The sequence below is a fragment of the Notechis scutatus genome, chromosome 3, assembly GCF_049901735.1.
Source record: "Notechis scutatus isolate UNSWTSFEM ecotype Mainland chromosome 3, rNotScu1.2, whole genome shotgun sequence".
NCBI classification, from domain to species: domain Eukaryota; kingdom Metazoa; phylum Chordata; class Lepidosauria; order Squamata; family Elapidae; genus Notechis; species Notechis scutatus.
Genome location: NC_142011.1, coordinates 102,719,852 through 102,738,605, shown reverse-complemented (window position 1 = coordinate 102,738,605; position 18,754 = coordinate 102,719,852). Strand labels below are relative to the sequence as shown.

Genomic DNA, 18,754 nt, shown 5'->3' with positions numbered 1-18,754 from the left:
TTTTAATGATTATATTAGAAAGTGCTGTATCAGATTAAATTTAAATTAAACAATTATAGATTATGTAAAAAGATATTTATCTTGAGCTTTTCAAAAGTCTCTGTCATCACAGAGAAAGTGACATATACACTAATACCTACTGTACTTTGAAATAAAAGATTAGATGTGTACTTCAGTCCTCAACTCTGTGAGCAATAGGAGCAAACTTGAGTGGATTTTCTTCTCAGTTTTTTGTTTATGTACATCAGTGGTGCTTCTTGGAACCTTATTAAGCCCACAAAACCTAAAATTTCTGCTTCCTGTTATTTTAAAACTATACTGTGTCATTCGGAAGAGAAAAAGATAGCAAAGGTCATGTATGTTAGCAGATACATTCAACTTGATTTGTGTTAGAGATAAGTGAAAAACTTTACAGAAGAGATAATTTGGGAGGAAAAAACCCAGTAGAATATTTCTTACTGAATTATCTGATGTGCTGCATTTGGTCCTAGTGGAGAATTCTTTCCTCTGAAGATGTACAAAATCCACACTGTTCTTGGGTGAAAGATCACTTTGTGAAGCTCCTATGTAAAAATCTATGCTCAGTATTTCATATTTTCTATGGTCATGATTTTTGCAAATCCCCCCAAAACCTTAATCCAACCTCATTGGATTTATAAGCCACTTTTCTGTTTGAGGCAAGAAGTACCCATTCTCTTGTTTCATAAAATCCATTAGTGGTAAAAACATGCGATAATAAACTTCTGTTTGTTAGTTTCTTTGTGTGACTCACTGTTGTTTTGCTCATTCCAGATGTTGACCAGGGGCTGATGGATCGTCTGCAGGAAATTAACAGAACCCTTTCAAGTCAACTTGGTCGGTTGAGGAACATCCAGAATACAGTTAGACAGACAGAAAACCTGGCTGAGCAAGCCCAAGTCCAGGTGGAAAACACGGAGGGGCTGATTGACAGTGCTTCAAATATGCTCCACAGGGCAAGGATGGCTATTGCCAATGTGGTGAGTGACATTTGCATTCTCTCTTTAGATTTCACACCTCGTGAGGGAATTCATCATTTATGAGTGCTAGAATGATACTTTTGAAAAATGAATATTGCTCAATCAAATCTTTACTACAGCATTGACTTGCGTAATGAATGTGGCTTATTTCCCCCCTGAAATGTCTAGCCCTTTTTTTTTGGAGGGGGCAGGGGAGGTTGTGAAATCATGCTGGGAAATGATGAAAGCTGAGCAATACCTAGTAAAATTGTAAGATGGACTTATAACGGAGATAGAGATTCTCAGATGAACTAAAGATGCAAAATAAAGATGCAGTATATTTTTTGCTATGTTACACAAGATTGTCCAATGTACAGAATTTGATGGGTCCCATCAAAAGATGGCCCTGCTGCAGAACGTTTTGAAGCACTGCTGAGGTGGGTATGTGCAAAGTCTGGAAGGTTCTCTTGGCCTTGATCAAGCCTTTGACCAAACACTCCTGCAGGGTGGCTGGACAGAACATGGGCCCCCTCATTTAGGTACCAGAGTGATGCTACCACATCATTTGGAAGCACCTGTTCGACTTTACTAGTCTTCTGTGGAAGATGCTTCGGTTAAACCAAAGCAGTTGAACAATGCAAAAAGACTGTCTCGGTACTTCATGTAGAAGCCCTGAGAGGAAAACCCTAATTTCTCCTTTCTGTATCCCCACCTCAGAGATTGGAATTGAATCATTTCCATCAAGTAATGGGGCATTGCTTGCATTGCCCTTTGGCTGAATATAAAACATTCTCTCTGCAATCAGGTACCAAGATTGGTATTCATAAGGAAACCTTCGTGAAATCGTTTGCACCCACGTACAAATAAGCATGGCTGTACTTCATGAAGATGTGCTTTTCTTCCCCTGCACATTTTTTTCTATCAGTACACCATGTGAAACTGTTTTAAGAACAATCATGTTTTTCTTTATTTTTAACAAATACATTGAACAGACAGAGAAACATTGACCTACTCCTTGCCTTTCTGAATTTTTGCGTTTTTGAAACAGCTTCATGAATTTCCAGTGACCGATTCCATTTCTTTTACAGTTGCTATGTGAATGGGGTTATGTAGAAAAATAATATCCAATCCCATATTTCACCATTGATTTACAAACTGGTGTCTAGAAGGGAAGGACGCAGAAAAAGTATAACTTGATTTTTATCAGTCTGATTAATTTGACAGTTATTGATTGCTTTGCTGATTTTCTAATTTTTCCATTTTAAACTTGTGGTCATTAATCCAGGATTAGTGTCCTGCATGTGGTGGAAGGATGCAGGAAATGAGGGCAGGTCAAACTTCAGCACGGCAGGGTTCAGAGAAAATAGAGGAACAACACAAGGTTACCAGATTTAGCACACCTCTCTGTTTCTTATCTCTGATACAAGTAACTGTTATCTGCTTATAGTATTGTAAAATGCAAGAGATGGTTTTTGAAAGTATTATGTTCCCTCTTTCAGTCTATCACTCCACCAGAATCAACCAGTGACCCCAATAACATGACTATCCTGGCAGAAGAAGCTCGCCAATTGGCTGCAAGGTGAGAGATGCCTCCTTTATCTTTATTCCCCTGGATAATCTTAATCCTGCCTCTTTTTGGGGTACCCAAGGCTATCATCTTTGTTTAACCTTTCTCCAAGTCCATCATGCATTAAATGGTAACTTCTCTACACCACCTTCATCATAAGGTCTCCTCCTCAATCCTTGGAGGAAGTGTTGTCTATTTCCATATTCTTTCTATCCTCAATTCTCATTCCTTTAAAAAAAACATTCCCTTCTCTTTTCTGCTCTGAAAAGAACTGATTGTAAGAAACCCATAATGGGGCAGTTATACAGTATTACTCTTTTTTTGAATTGTGTTGCTTATTTAAGTATACTCTAACTAAAGGTTACATCTTATCTATTGTATAACTACACATACATACATACATACATATATACTGCATTACTTGTAAAAAGGCATATACTGTATGCAGCTTTTCTCTTTAAAGTTTATATGTGACAAGCATTAGCTTGGAAAGAATGGGCTGTCCGCTTGTTTTTATTTAAAATGAAGGAATCCTCTGATTTTCCCATTCATGGAAAATGTGGGCCGCACTTGTATTTTATATTTTAACATAATTCTAATTCTTAATAGATTCATTCTGATTTTAAATAGAAGACATTTTAGAAGAAGGGACTCTGAGAGAGTGAAAAATCCTACTTCTAGTCTGCAGTATGTCTCTAGTATGATTATGGCATTCTGCGACTCAGTTGCTCAAACTGACTACCGCATTTGCCAGGCCTTTTTCTCCATCTTCTGGTTTGAGGACATTGACATGTTCTAGCGAACTGACTTTCAGTCTATTGTCATAGCATGCCCCTCCTTCTCCCCCCCCTTCACCACTATGCGTCACTCATTTCCTATTTAAGCAATACTGTTAAACAATGGGGATGAAGTAATCTTCCACAAGATTTAGAGCAGAATCTTTGTGGTAATCCTTTCCAACAGATGGGAAGGCAGGCCTCTGCAGAGTTAGGTCAAAGGTGGAAACCAGAGGCAATGGAAGCATGAACCTGGGATAGCATAGAATGAAAACTGCACCACTGCTTCCTCTCCAGGACACGATGCTAGGCCAGAAATCAGTCCACTCTCAAAATTTCCATGATGGTATATTTTCTACACAAACAGGGTCTTGTTCAACTTGGATTGAGTTAGTTATCAACAGAATCAACAATTCAAGCCATGCAGTTGAAGAATGGTAAATTAGAAACCATGCATGATGATGATACTTGGAGAGGAAAATACAAATAATAGCATATTTCAAATAATGTTTTCCATTTTTTTGTCCCAGGCATAAAGCGGAAGCCGATAATATTGAGAAAATAGCTAAGGAAGCAAATGATACGTCATCACAAGCGTATAAACTACTCTTGGACACACTAGCAGGAGAGAATGAAACAACTAATGACATCGGTGATCTAAATAGAAAGTAAGTCTAACATGGAAACATCTAATGCTTATGGTTGTTTTGTTTTAAATATCTGAATTGCTTTTCAGAGTTAGAGTACTCCTGGTGGTTTAAAGCAGTGATCCCCAACCTTTTTATGCCGCGGCCCGGTACCGGCATCAGCTGGGCACCGCGCCCGGGCCGGCATCAGCTGGGCGCCACCATCTTTTGATGAAAAAGTGCTTCCGGTGAGCTTTCTACCCGGAAAAGCTCACCGGAAGCACTTTTCATCAAAAAGATGGCGGCGCCTAGCAAACCAGCGGCCCGGTAGGACTTGTTCCACGGACCGGTACCGGTCCGCGGACCGGTGGTTGGGGACCCCTGGTTTAAAGAATTGTGAAGAGGAGTTGTTTCTCTTTTTATTTCTTAATCCCTGTCTCAGTCTGAAGAATTCAAAGAGGGATATCTATGAACTACAGGAGTATTGAAATGCACTTTAATTGTATTTTACAGAACAAGAACTTTATTTTTACTCTTTATTATATATTTGCTGCTGAGGTTCTCTTATTGAAATAAAACATTATAGCAACATTATTTATTGACCAAATATACTAAATAGAAACAGGCACATCCTTTTTATTCATCATTCAATTTTAAATTGTAACTATACAGAAAAGAATTTGTACAATAAACTTTAAATATATTTTTCAGTGTCCCACTTCAGTGATGACCAACCAATTAATAAAATTATCAAATAAACATAAGATGGCAAGCAACAATAAAGAACAGAAGAAAAAAGTAGCTCATTAATGGACAGGAAAAGCAAGAAGAAAAAGAATGGGCCAAAATGGGGAGGATTTGATCGGAGAAAAAGTTTCTGAGATCCTTTGTCAGCTTCTCCATGCAAACATAGATCCATATACTGACTATTTCCTGCTTATATTAGTAACAAGATGGAAGAGAACAACTACGATAACAATAGCAATCCCCAGGGGGACCACCTGATCTATATATGACATTGCTATATATGGCATTGCTCTATATACGATAGCAGTATTGTGACTCTTCACATGGTTTCCCTGTCTGTGAGTACGATGTTGCAGTCAAGAGTGGTCAGGATAAGTGATAAGCAGGTGATTTTTTTGTGAAATAGATAATTGTTCAGATTCCCCACTAATTGTGACCAATCAGCATTACTCACAACCCATGATTTCCTTCTTAGGCGGCTTTCTACCTGCAGAAAGATGACCACTAGCAATGTATATCAAGCAAGAAATATGTTCAAGCTTGCTATAAAACAGCTGCACTGGATACATTCCATTAGATTGTTCAGAGTTGGCTGTCTTCTGACAGAGACAAAACTTTGAAGTATTTCCAGGATTTCAGTCATGGGAAACAATGAGACTCCTTGCTCTGAAACCAATATATGTAGAAATCCATATTTGAAACTATACAAAAGTCTTTTCCCTGAAAGCTTAATATTAGCAGGTTTAAGAGCATATACGGAGCAAATCTTCTCCAAAACTCAACAAACCAACCCAAATCTTCTCTATTTTGAATAATACACTGAACCCCATCTTCTTTCATCTGCTTTTTTTCCAGGCAAGTCTGCCTGCCTGCTTACAAATAAATAAAAACTGTACGACACCCCCCTCCCCCATGCAAGGAATACACATGAATTCTAGCTTCCCCATAGGACGTACATTTTAAAAAACAGCAGTAAATTACTAGGCAAGCTGACAAATCTATGGCTGTAAGCATTTTTCTTCTGTCCTACCTTACCTGCTGTTTTTCTCTCAACTTAATATTCAATTCAATGTAAACAAATAACAGCAGGGGCATTACTGATCCTGCTGCTGTATTGACTAGATCGGGGTGGGAGGAATGGAATGAGGAGAAGAATCACCTCAGAACAATCAACCCACTTGAAACGATGCTGCTCAAACCATTGACCATCTGAGATTAAAGCCAAGACTTGGAATACAAGTGTTTAGCTTTGGGGCTTTAGAACCCCACCAATGACATCATCAAAAGAAGTTTGCCCAGCCCTAACAGCCTCTTGGTAAACACCTTGTAATAGCAGCGCTACACACTGCTTATGAGACTTATCCCAAGACAACACAGGATCTCCTTGCAAGCTGTATGCAAAAAATGAGCTTTTTTTAAAAAAAAAAAATAAAGATTTTGTGGGACCAAGTAGACAAGATCCAGAATGGATGTAAGGCATTTCTCATGGGTATTGACTAGTTAAAGGCTGCATGTAGCTCTCAGTATCATGAGATCAGGCTGCTGAAACTAAATTGCGAAATTAAAATGGCCACATTTTAATATCTCCAAATTGTCCTCCCCCCTTTTCGGGGGCCTGCTTTGGTTTGCTTTGGAAGTCTTAAGGGTAAGAATATGAATATCTTTCTAGGAAACGCATTGCTCTTATATTTTTCTAGGAAATACGTTGCTCAAATATAGGTTCCTAGGAAATACATTGCTCTCATACAAATCTAGAAAATGTGGAATTGAAGTCCTCACACCTGAAAGCTGCTAAGGTTGAAAAATACTAGTTTAGATGTATTTCCAAGAGATTCTGTGAAGCATAAACTTGAAGGCAAATGGTTTGTTATAGCTTTTGTAGAAAAGCTGGTAGCTGTCAGCTCACCGGTGGGATTCAAATTTTTTTACTACCAGTTCTATGGGCATGGCCTGGCTTGGTGGGCATGGCAGAGGAAGGATACTGCAAAATCCCCATTCCCTCCCCACCCCACTAACCTGCTTTCCAGCTCTGTCCTCCTGTACAGGGCAACAAAAGAAGACCCAGCCGATCAGCTGGGACTTGGGAGGCAGCGAATAGATGGGGGCGGAGCCAGTCAGAGGTAGTATTTGCTGGTTCTCTGAACTACTCAAAATTTCCACTACCGGTACTCCAGAACTGGTCAGAACCTGCTGAATACCACCTCTGTGTCAGCTTCAATAAATTTGGGACTGCTGATTTTGGAAACTGGAAGATTAAGGACTAGATCGGGGTGTCAAACTCACATCATCACATCATCATCACGTGATGTATCACTACTTTTTTCCCCTTCGCTAAACTGGGGTGGGGGTAGCCAGTGTGTGACACATCCAGCCCGCGGGCCGTGAGTTTAACACCCCTGGACTAGATGATTCAAGCAAATTAATACTAACTTCCAGTTTTAACAATATAGAAAGCAACAAAGTGAAATTTGGCTTGATTGTTGGAAATTGTCCTACAGGTAGTTAATTATTTATTATGTTTGAGCCACACTTTTCTTCTCAGTACTCAAACCAACTTACATAATACTTATTCCTCCTATTTCATTCAGAGCTCTCTGAGGTAGATTAGGCTAAGAAGGATTGGCTTGATGTCAACCAATAAACTTCCAAAGCAGCAGACAGATTTGAGTCTGTTCTTTCTTCATTTAAACCCAGCACATTAACAGTGGTGTTGCCTCAGTTTTTTAATAGTTACAGGTGGTCCTCACCTTACGACTACAGTTGAGCCCAGAATTCCCATTGGTAAGCAAGGCAGTTGTTAAGTGATTTTTGCTCCATTTTGCAATCTTTTTTTTTTTTTTGCCACAATTGTTAAGTGAATCAGTGCAGATGTTAAGCGAGTCCAGCTTCCCTCATTGACTTTGCTTGTCAGAAACTGGCTGCAAAGTTTCTCAAATGGTGATTACATGATCCTGAGGCAGCCCAACTATCATAAATACATGGCTATTGCCATGTTCCCGAATTTTGATCACGTGACCATGGGGTTGCTGTAATGGTTGTAAGTGTAAAGAAATGATCCTTAGTTAATTTTTTTAGTGCTGTTACGACAGTTATAACTGCCTGTAAAGATATCACAGAATATGCCACATTTGTGCTCTCACGGTTTGTGCTCTCATCGTCTTATATCACCTCCAGAGCCGAGGTGGTATACAGCAGGTTCTGACCAGTTCTGGAGAACTGGTAGCGGAAATTTTGAGTAGTTCGGAGTACCACCTCTGACTGGCCCCGCCCCCATTTATTCTCTGCTTCCCAAGTCCCAACTGATTAGCTGGATCTTCTTTTGTTCCCCTGCACAGGAGAACGGAGCTGGAAAGCAGGTTAGTGGGGGTGGGGAGAGAATGGAGATTTTGCAGTATCCTTCCCCTGCCACGCCCACCAAGCCACGCCCACAGAACCGGTAGTAAAAAAAATTGAATCCCACCACTGCACCAGAGGTCAATCTGGAATGAAGGAAAGTCTGTCTTTCTCTCTTCTAAGAGATGATATAATGGCTTTAACGAAGACTTTCTTGTGGCAAAACATTTGTGCTCTGCCACTGAGTTCCTCTTTCCATTTGAGTTACAGTTTCTCTTGGCAAAAGTTGAATATCAAGATCAAAGGGGGAAAAAACAATATTCTTAAAGCTGAGGAGTCTTCATGTTTTCGTGTGACACATGGTCCTACTTATGTTGTAGATCTCAACATCCCCCAAAATAGCCAAGAATGATGATTGGCTACAGAGATGTTTCTCAGGCCAGCCTTAGGCCAATAAACCACACAGAGCTCTAATGGAATACTTTTGTTTCTTAGGTATAACCAAGCAAAGAATATTGCCCGAGACCTAGAAAAGCAGGCAAATAAGGTCTCTGCAGAAGCAAAAGAAGCTGGGGAAAAAGCTCTACAGATCTACGCAAATCTCACCACTCTTCCATCCATAGACACTGCAGGGCTAGAGGTATTTTGAGATGGGCTCCTTGCTGAAGGAACTTAGATATTATGGTTAGCAAATCTTGCAAACTGCTGTACTGGCATAATCTTAGATGACAATACTTGAAGCTTAACTTCGGCTGAGGAATTATTTATGAAATGCTTTTTAAAACAAATCATGCAAAAGACAGAATAGCCCCAAGTTGAGATCAAAGTTTGTAGAATATTTTAAAGCTATCTAATATGGATACAATTTGGCAAGTAGGTAAAATTGTTCTCAAATGCATTCAGCCTAGTATTGATTATGCAGACAGATCCATATCCTTTTCTTGAAAATGCAGGTGTCACTTTTCATTTTCTTCTGAGTGTATCAGCATTCTTGGATCTGGGAAAGGGAAACATTTTCAAAACAGGATTGATGAGGACTTGAAGGATTTTTTTTTTTTTTCAGATTTAACTCTTAAACACGGTATGTATCGATTAGGGAAGTCTGTAAAAAGGATTAGATGGCTCAGAGTTATTCTGTCTTTATATACATAACCAGTAAAAGAGGGCTGTAGTATACATACCTAGTTTCCAAGACACTGTAAGCCAATCTTTTTTTCTTGGCATTAAATCTGATTCAAAATTCGCTGAATCAGTGTGATTCTAGCTTCTATGGTCATGTGCTAAGGACTTGATACTAGAATATTTTTTTCACTTCCCAGTCTAGTTTACCATCCAGGATTTCCTAAAAATCTTCTTTCCAATTACTAATCAGGTTCAACCATGATTTAGCTTTTTTGAGGTCTCTATTCCTAAGACCTCCTATGACCACAAACAAATACATAAATTGGAAAGACACCTATGAAATATCTTGGCAAACCCGTGATTTTTCCTTGCAGAGATAGTGGCCTCCTTATTTCAGTTTTCTGTTTTTTTCGGTTGTACAGAAATAGTGGAAACCATAGGAAGACAAATTTGCTACGTGTATATTTTGTATATTTTCATTACTTATGCTTACACCAGCACCCAAGGCGTATCTTGAGTCCTTATTAAAACATTGCATAACCCTCTCTTTCATCTTAATACATTAGAGAGAGAGAAAAGGATTTGAAGGAGAAGGCCTGCACTGGGCATAGTGGCAAGTGCCCAGTCCATTTATTTTGTGTAACTTTTCAAAAAAAAATTGTGGAAAAAGATTATGATTCTTGAGTATTCCTGAAGACAACATCTTCAGCATTCCATTAATCAAAGAAGTTGCTACAGAGAGCACAATGAGATCTACATCAGGTCTGGAATCTCTTTAAGGGGTGTGTTTGATCCAGTTCATCAGCTGATAGTTTTATAAGAAGAGTCTCTTGAATGTGTAGGATGATATGTATCAGTCTAGGTTTCTTAAATTCACTGAAGCTGATTTTCTTCCTGTCTTTTTTCCATTTGCAGAATGAGGCAAAGAATATCAAAGAGGAAGCCCAGGAGTTAGAACTGCTCATTAAAGACAAATTAAGAAATTATGAAGATCTGAGGGAAGATATGAGAGAGAAAGAATTGGAAGTTCAAAATCTTTTGGAGAAAGGCAAGACAGAGCAGCAGGTCAGTTATAACTAACATAAATTATTTTCCCTGATATGTCAAGAATGGATGCTGTGGGGTCTATGTATTCACTCTCATAATTGCCACATATTGCAGAACTACTGCTTGATCATTATTATTATTTTTTGAGATACAGAGTCTGTCAACATAAAGATTGCGCTACATATCACTTGTTTTTAAATATAGTTTGATTTTCATTTTATAACTACTGGAATGATACTACATGATTATCATATTTTTCATATGATAATGATTGGCTAGAACTGTGGGTAGTTTAGAGAACTTATCCTTTCTTGCATCTAGTTAAACTTCCTTTGATAGAATAGAAATAAATCCAGAAAATGGCCTTGCATTTTTCAACTGATTGCTTTTCTTGTGCTTGCGCCGTTTGAGCATTAGAATTTGACCAGATGATGTCAGAAAGGAGCATGTGATAACTTGCTGTGTATTTGCTTAGACTGCTGATCAGCTTTTGGCTCGAGCAGATGCTGCCAAAGCTTTGGCTGAAGAAGCTGCCAAGAAGGGAAGCAACACACTCCGGGAGGCCAATGAGATCCTCAACAATTTGAAAGGTAGGCAGCCTAACTTCCTGAGGAGCCATGTGACAGAATGGCAGGATGTCCTGCCAGAATAGACTTCTCTTTGAGCAGGAATCAAGGTGTTGTCTCACCAAGTCTGTTATTCTGATTCTTACCGTATCTATCTCTACTACTTCTTATGGTTGAATATGTTCTGTTTAAAGGACAGTTGTGTGTCACTTTGTGAGAAAGGCAGAATTCAGTTTCCTAGGAATGGACAGGAATCTTGGGAAGTAAGACTAGGAACTAGTAATTGAAATCAGCAAGCAGAAAAGGGCAGAGGTTCCTAAATCCTTTAAGACTTTTTACTTAGCTTTGTGATACTCTTGCAAAACACATGCCGTAGTGAGTGCAGCCAATGATAAAACATGGACCTTCCAGAAAAACAAACCAATAAGCTAAAAGGAAAATAATTTCTCTTCAAGCCAAATGTCAGGAAGATGTAGGATCTAATCTCCAGATCCTAAGGTTGCCTTTTTAATTTTTAAAACAATCATTATTTGCTTGCTATAAAACCTGTTTTATAAAAGGAACAGTGAGACGCAGAAACAAATTCTTGACCAAGGACTTGAACACAAGGCAGAAGTGGGATCTGAATCCCAATGCCAAACCATATTTACCTCCACAAAAAGAAAAAAAAAAGATAATTCTTAAAGATGTACATACCAGACACAAAAATCTACAATAGATAAAATACCTCTGTACACACAAAATAGCAAAATGCACAATAACAGGCAAGAAAAAACTGCGCAAGACACAAAAGTACCTTAGAATGTTTCAAAGTAACCACTATTTTTTTCTAAAAATTCCTGGGCAGCTCACGTATAGCCCATACTTGTTCTTGGAAATATGGGGAATGCCTGCAGCACTGAAAAATTCATTTCCTTGCTTCATGCTGTGTTCCCAGATTTCTTTTTTTTTTTTTTTGAAGGAAGAATAAGCAATCATGTGGACCCTTGTTGTTTCCCAGGAATTGCAGCTCAGTGGTGGAGAATGTGTTTTGCATGGAGATGTTCCCACTCAACTCCCAGCATCTCCAAATAGTAATAAGAAAGACATCTTCTATTTGAAACTGTGAATAATCACTGTCAGTAAGAATAAGGCAGCCTTCCATGTCTTCATTCTTCCAAAAATTTGGGTCACAGTTCTCATAATCTTGGATCATTGGTTGGGCTGATAGAAATTGTGTTCTAAAGCATCTGTAGTGCATAAATATGTGCAAGGCAAGTACAGACAATATGAAGTTGGATGTTACAGTCATCCGATGCAAGTTTCCATCATGTATTTCAGACACAAGCCAACTAATTGCTTCAGAATTAAAGCTATATATAAATTAAGATTTTAGAAACAAGTATAAAACAAAGGAGTTGGTAAAACTTAAGTATTATGTTCACCTCAGTTTGAAAAGGGATGGTGGTTGTCCTATAGAATATACTGTAGTGAGAATATGTCAGCCAATGATAGCTAAATAATATTTCAAGACATTGAGCTTGACAGCTGGAAAGCTGACGGTCCGCATTTGAAAGCCAAGCACCGCATCATGGGATGAGCTTCCCTTATTTGGCCCAGCTCCTGCCCATCTAGTTGTTCAAAAGCATGCAAATAGATAGATAGATACACTTGGTAGGAAGGTAACAAGGTTCTATGCGCCTTGGCATAACGTCAAGGTCATAATGACCATGGAAATGTCTTCGGATAATATTGGCTCCCTTGGCTAAGAAACACAAATAAGTACTGCCCCCTAGAGTTGGAAACAACTAGAAAGGGGAAACTTTTACCTTTATTTCAGTATTGAGATAAAGTGTTGCATAGTAACAAATAGGGATGATGATGACATCCTGGGACGAATGATAAAGAATACTATGATTTTCATCTTTGCTTTTGCAAACTGCCAATGGGGTTAATTTAACTGCCACTGGACTGAAAAGTTGGACTGAATAGATTTTTGTATGACCTGCTGTAGCTGTGCTTTGCTTTTCTCTTGGTTTCAGACTTCGATAAACGTGTGAATGATAACAAGACCGCTGCTGAGGAAGCTCTTAGGAAAATTCCTGCCATTACCCAGACCATTATGGACGCAAACAGTAAGACTCGGCAAGCAGAATTGACACTAGGCAATGCGGCTGCTGATGCCAGAGAAGCTAAAAACAAAGCTGATGATGCTGAGAGAATTGCTACGTCTGTAAATAATGTAAGTCATGGGAATATGCTCTGACCCAATGGTTAGAGCAATGGTTTCCGCATTGGTTAGAGAAAATTACGACAAGGACTACCAAGATTCACAAATAGTCATTGACTATTTTGGAATGCTTGGACTAAAAAGCTTGAGGTCTTTCATAAATGTTCTTATGGCATTAATAAAACCATTAAATTAAGGAATCTGTTAAGTGCAAATGCACATGGATCCTTGTTGAAATAAGTAAACAGTCCTCTGTGTTGCTTGGCTTTTGCTGTCTAATTTTCTAATCTTGGAATGTGTTCAGTATCTTTAAGAATTTGATTTCTGCCAATCCTAGAATGCTAGTGCCACAAAGGAGATTGCAGACAACACCTTTAAGACTGTTACCGAGTTGGACAAAGAGGTTGATGACATGCTAAAGCAATTGACAGAAGCAGAGAAAGAGTTAAAGAAGAAGCAACAAACTGCTGAACAAGATATGATGATGGCAGGAATGGTAAGTAACTATGATTGCTAAAAAACAACAACATTCGGTTGTTTAAGATTCTCATCTATATAGAGATCGCAATGTGCTATTCTTAATCTTTTTTAACTAGGTAAAAGTACCGTATTTATCGGCGTATAACACGCACAGGTGTATAACACGCATCTTCATTTTAAGAGGGAAATTTCAGGAAAGCGCCCGTTTCACCCCCACTCCCACCCCCCGCGCTTCAATCCACAGTGTCCCATTCTGCCTGCCTGCCTGCCTGCCTTAGTTTCTGGTTGTTTGGGAGCAGCTTGGCTGAGAATAATAACTATTCGCCTCTTTTACTGAGCCGAAGCTGTTCCGATTCAACCATTAACGAAGGCAGGCAGGCAGGCAGAACGGAGCACTGCGGCGGGCGGGCGGGCGGGGGGGGGTGGGGGGGGGAGAAACAGGTGCTTCAGGGAAGCCCCCCGCTTCTTTGAAGCAGTTTCTTCCTGTGCTGGTGGAGGAGCGAGAGAGCGACTGACAGAGCTGACCCAGAGAGAAGGACAGGCTTCGGTTGCTTCCTCCCTCCCCTTCTTTCATTTGTGTCCTTGATCCCCGATCCCAGCAGCATTCACCGAAGGCTTCTTAACATTATATCGGCGTATAACACGCATACATCATTTGCCCCCTATTTTCAGGGGGAAAAAAGTGCGTGTTATACGCCGATAAATACGGTACATATGTTTCTTGTCATGAGATTGCAAAACTCTTCTTACCACTGAAATCACATAATATCCCTCCTTTGGCTATCTTGTTCCTTATGGCATTTGTCATACTATGGAAATGATATGAGATCAAGCATCAATGATAGTAAATTGATATTAGTGTGATCATTATTCAGTGATTTTAACATGGAATTTGTAGAAGTGGACATCCCAATCCAATCTCTAAGTTTGGTAGTAGGACATGGCATCGTTCCACATAGCTATGTGTTCATCCATGAGACATTGGATAAGATGCATACTTTACATTTAATGTTACAGGCTACACAAGCAGCTCAGGAAGCAGAAGATAATGCAAAGAAGGCAAAGAGCTCTGTGAACAGTTTGCTGAACATGATTAATGACCTTCTTGAAAAATTAGGTATATTTCTCTCTATATATATTTCCTTTTAGCTGATGATTTACTAGAAAATTCTGCCTAAATGAGTTATTGCCTTTGGCTATTCTTCAAGATGTTTTGATCGTCAACCTAATGAATCTTAGCTAGCAAAGTTATTTGCGAAGCAGTGCTTGAAATTATAGTCTAAACATTTGGAGGATATTAAATTAAATACACATCAGTTGGTAATACAAATATTCACAGAAGTTTACAACTTCTACAAAATTTGAGTTTCTGAGGAGGCATTTAAAAGAAACTTGAATTGAGTGAGTTTGTGGCCCAGTACAAATATCACTATATTTTGATTCACAAATCCCCACCCCCCACCCCAAAAACTGGGGATTTCACAATTGGAATGCAAAATTAAAGAAACTGTTCCCTTCTAGTGTAGTTTAGCAAGTTTGGGTGATCTTATTGTTTCTTTAAAACAACAACAACAACAACAACAACAATAAACTTAGCAAAAGGCCACTCAATGTTATACCGCTATTAGAGATTCAGTCTTTCTCTCCAATCTGGTAATTAGAAATAGCTTTTTGTAATAGATTAAGGGGGCTTCCTAACTTTGTATTTTCCATCTTTGTAGCACGGGTGGAACCTGTGGACCAGAGTCAGCTGAGCACTATTGAAGATACTTTAAATGCTGCAAAAAATCAGATGAAGGATAGTGATCTAGACCGGAAAGTATCTGAACTAGAGAAAGCAGCTGAAAAGCAAGCTAGTGCCATCAGTGAATACAACAGGGACATCAGCACCATTTTGAAAGACATTAACAATCTAGAGGACATCAAGAAGACCTTGCCAAGTGGCTGTTTCAATACCCCACACATTGAAAAACCCTAAGGGTGTGCCAAGGGCAGGGTGGGGGCATTCCCTCAGTGACTGGTGAAACAGTTTTGGCTGTGGAGTGCCTTAATTCCTAGATGATGTTCTTCAGGACCTTGACCTCATCTCCCACACAGTTCAGTCGTTCATTCTTTCCTAATTTGGGGTTGGGAGGGGGAATGCAAGTTTATATGAACTAAAAGCAATTTAATTACCAGCCTTGGGGCATCAGAAAGATATCAAGACATACACTCTATACACTTCTTTGCTCAAACACTCTACATTCTTTTTCTCAGAAATTTTAATTTTAATTTACAGTATGATGGACTTGTACCAAGAACTGAAGTAAGGGAGGGCACAAACACAGGCTCTTTTATTCATTCTCTTTTCCATTCCTGTATCTCCTTCCCTCCTGCAAATTGTCGTTGATCTATGAAGGAAATGGTTTGGCTACCAAAGTATTAAATAGCAATGGCCAGGGTGACCACCCATTCCGAGAAATGCAGGTGGGTTTCAGAATTGGCATTCTCCCCCCAAAAAGGAGAAAAGGCTTATTCTTAAACTAGTAGCCACTTGACGCTTTGGTAGCCAGCTGCCATCTTTTAAGAACCTTTCTAGTGTGCAATATGTATATGTGTATCTTGTTTTTCTGAGACAGTTCTCAGAAATGCTTTTAAGGAGTCATGAGTGGTATATTAGTTTTACATGGTGCTAAAGCTTGGCCTGTAAAGCAGGCATGCATTTTGGGCCTGTAAGGATAAAGTCAGGTGCTTCAGTTTTAATTGGAAAAACCTGCTTCTGGCCAGAATTGTTCCTGTCACTGGACAGATTTTTTTTTTCCTCTCTTAAAAATGAAAAAGAGATTTTAACATTCTCTTTACATTTGACTGGAGTGGGGGGAGCAATTCATTTAGAAAGAACTTTACTTGCTATGTTTCCCTCCGAAATATGAAGCTGTTGTAACTTTATCTGGTCAAAACAAGCCCAAAGGATTTTGCAGTTCTCTTTATATCAAGTCAGAAGAGAAAGTACTAGTCAGTTGCCTGAAAATACTGAATCCCAGTAAAGTTTGGGCTCTTTTTTTTTCCCCTGACAAAACAAGAAAAATGGTCAGGCCTAATTCTAGGGGCAAATATTTAGAAGTTGCAGTATTGACCAGCTGAGTTGCTTGCAACTCAGTACGAATGTCTGTCCTGTTTAGAAGTTTTGTCTCTTTTCTATTTGGGAAAGATTTATAGGTGGTTTTCTTCATAATCTCTCATACATCATCTTGAACTAGAGGAAATCGTGTCAGCCTCCGTTGCTTCCTCATTAGTGTGGTCTGATGCTTCCAGCCCCGCCCACCCTCCCGGCCTTTTGAGAACTGTGTGTACCAAGCCTTCAACACTATGCAACTTCGTACGTTTGCGTAGAGGGGAAGAAATTTTTATTATCTGACACACACTGGTGCTATTAATTATTTCAAAGTTATATTTTTGTGTGAATGTGGGGGTTTCGTGTCTTTGTTTCAAATCATGGCTATTTGTGTGAGGACATCTGTTTCTCTCTCCTCTTCCCCTGTGTAAATATAATTGGTCTTGTTTCTAGAGAGGAACAGTTCCCCTGCAGTTCTTCATAATTAACATCCTACTTTCACCCTTTCCTCCTTCCTCTTGATGTGCCTTGCAGGGATGGTGGCAGTGATCGAGCATTTCCTCTGACCAGACCTGTCCCATTGCATTCCCATATTGGTCTTTAATATGTTCTGTGACACTAACTTCATTTCCTCCCGCCCCCTGTATATTCCCTGGAGGGCCAACTACTTGCCCATTTCTTCTTATAAAACAAGCACTGATGCCCAAAGGATTTGGGGCCCTATCATTCATGAAGTGGTAACATATTTTTGAGCCCTTTTAGTGATACTTTGTCAGCTGAGATTCTGCATGGTGCAAAATAGGAAGCCGATCTGGGTTTGTCTCCCCTTTTTATAGCGGGAGCAAAATATCACTTGAATTCCAAAGCTTCTCTGGATTGTCTTGTTGGTTTCCATTAACAATTTGAATTGATTCTGATGTTATGGCTATGAGCTTCTTGCTAGGCTTCTGTAGAAAATATAATATTGCTCTTCTTTTCACAGATAAATCTCCCCCAATGAAGACAATCATGTCAGGGAACAGGTTGAACTCTAGATCCCTTCCTTCCAAGCACACCATATTTCTGTTCAGAAAGAAATCAAGAACGGTTATAAGCACATGAGCTCTTTATGTATTTCTTGAACAGGTATCAGTCACACTACTATACTGAGGATGGGATTGTTGCTGTAGGCCCACTAGCGGATCTTGAGCTCAGTTTTCAACACGTACCTTGGTTTAGAAAAATAAAAGTTGAGCTTCGACTTTGGTTTATGTTTTCCTAGTGCCTTCAATTCTAACAGCTCACCCAAACTATATTTGTATCCTCCTTGTATTCATACATGAAGCAGTTAATCAAAAAATGACACCAGTATTTTCCATTTGACCAAGCCAGTCATATGGCTGCATTCTAACAGTATCACCTGCCAAAAAGATAAGAATATATATATATATATATATTTTAAAGAAAGTAACAAAATTGAATCCAAATTGTGTGCTTCTGGCCTTTTCATTGCCCTTCTAGCATTTTTCCCTTTTTTTCCCTTTGAAAAAACAAACAAACTGGGTTTAAGTAACAGATTTTGTTTTATTTTTTAAATAAATGAGAATTTATATGGAATCTCTTAAATACTGTGTTAATAATAGCCATTATCACATTTGTATAGGTCCAAGTTATTACTTTGCATAACAAAATAATGCAACAGCTGCTCACAGAAATATACAAATAGGTGCCACAGGAAACACCTCCTGAAGAATTCCCCTCATTTAAAACACACACACACACACACACACACACACACACATGCCTGTGAGCACCTCTTGTATGTGCCTTCACTCCCTTTTTTTTTTTTTTTTTTTTTGCTTTCAACCTCTGGTCTTGCTGCTTAGGAGCAGTGAACAAAAACAACAAAAATGCAACACTTGGCAGTTTTTGTATAAAACAGTATTTCTTATTTATAATAAAGTCTGAATATTTGTAACCCCTCATATTCTGGATTCTTGAGTGTTCATTTGGAAAGTCAATGTTAACACATCTAAATGCATTTGTGGTCTCTATCAGGCTTCTGGAATGGGGTAAGGACCCATTTTACCACTGTGCAAATGAAGCTATCACTGTTGGCAACAGATTCTGTATAGGAGGTGAATAGGGCTCTCCTAGCTGTTTCTTCTTAAGTCCCTGATTGTTTCTGTTCTTGGTAATCAGAGTCCTGGTGAAGATCAATTAGGGAACCA

General features: G+C 39.0%; 1 protein-coding gene across 1 annotated transcript in view; it reads left to right on the top strand.

Moving 5' to 3' along the window:
• The window catches only part of LAMC1 (laminin subunit gamma 1), a 147,000-nt gene extending 128,492 nt beyond the window's left edge, over positions 1-18,508 (top strand). The window contains exons 19-28 of the mRNA XM_026669260.2: positions 793-998; positions 2,477-2,556; positions 3,851-3,988; positions 8,522-8,666; positions 10,064-10,213; positions 10,671-10,785; positions 12,783-12,982; positions 13,308-13,466; positions 14,468-14,567; positions 15,172-18,508. Of these exons, the coding sequence (XP_026525045.2) occupies positions 793-998; positions 2,477-2,556; positions 3,851-3,988; positions 8,522-8,666; positions 10,064-10,213; positions 10,671-10,785; positions 12,783-12,982; positions 13,308-13,466; positions 14,468-14,567; positions 15,172-15,428 (1,550 nt within the window). The 3' untranslated portion in view covers positions 15,429-18,508. The remainder of the gene's footprint in view (positions 1-792; positions 999-2,476; positions 2,557-3,850; positions 3,989-8,521; positions 8,667-10,063; positions 10,214-10,670; positions 10,786-12,782; positions 12,983-13,307; positions 13,467-14,467; positions 14,568-15,171) is intronic.
• The last annotated feature ends 246 nt before the right edge of the window (positions 18,509-18,754 follow it).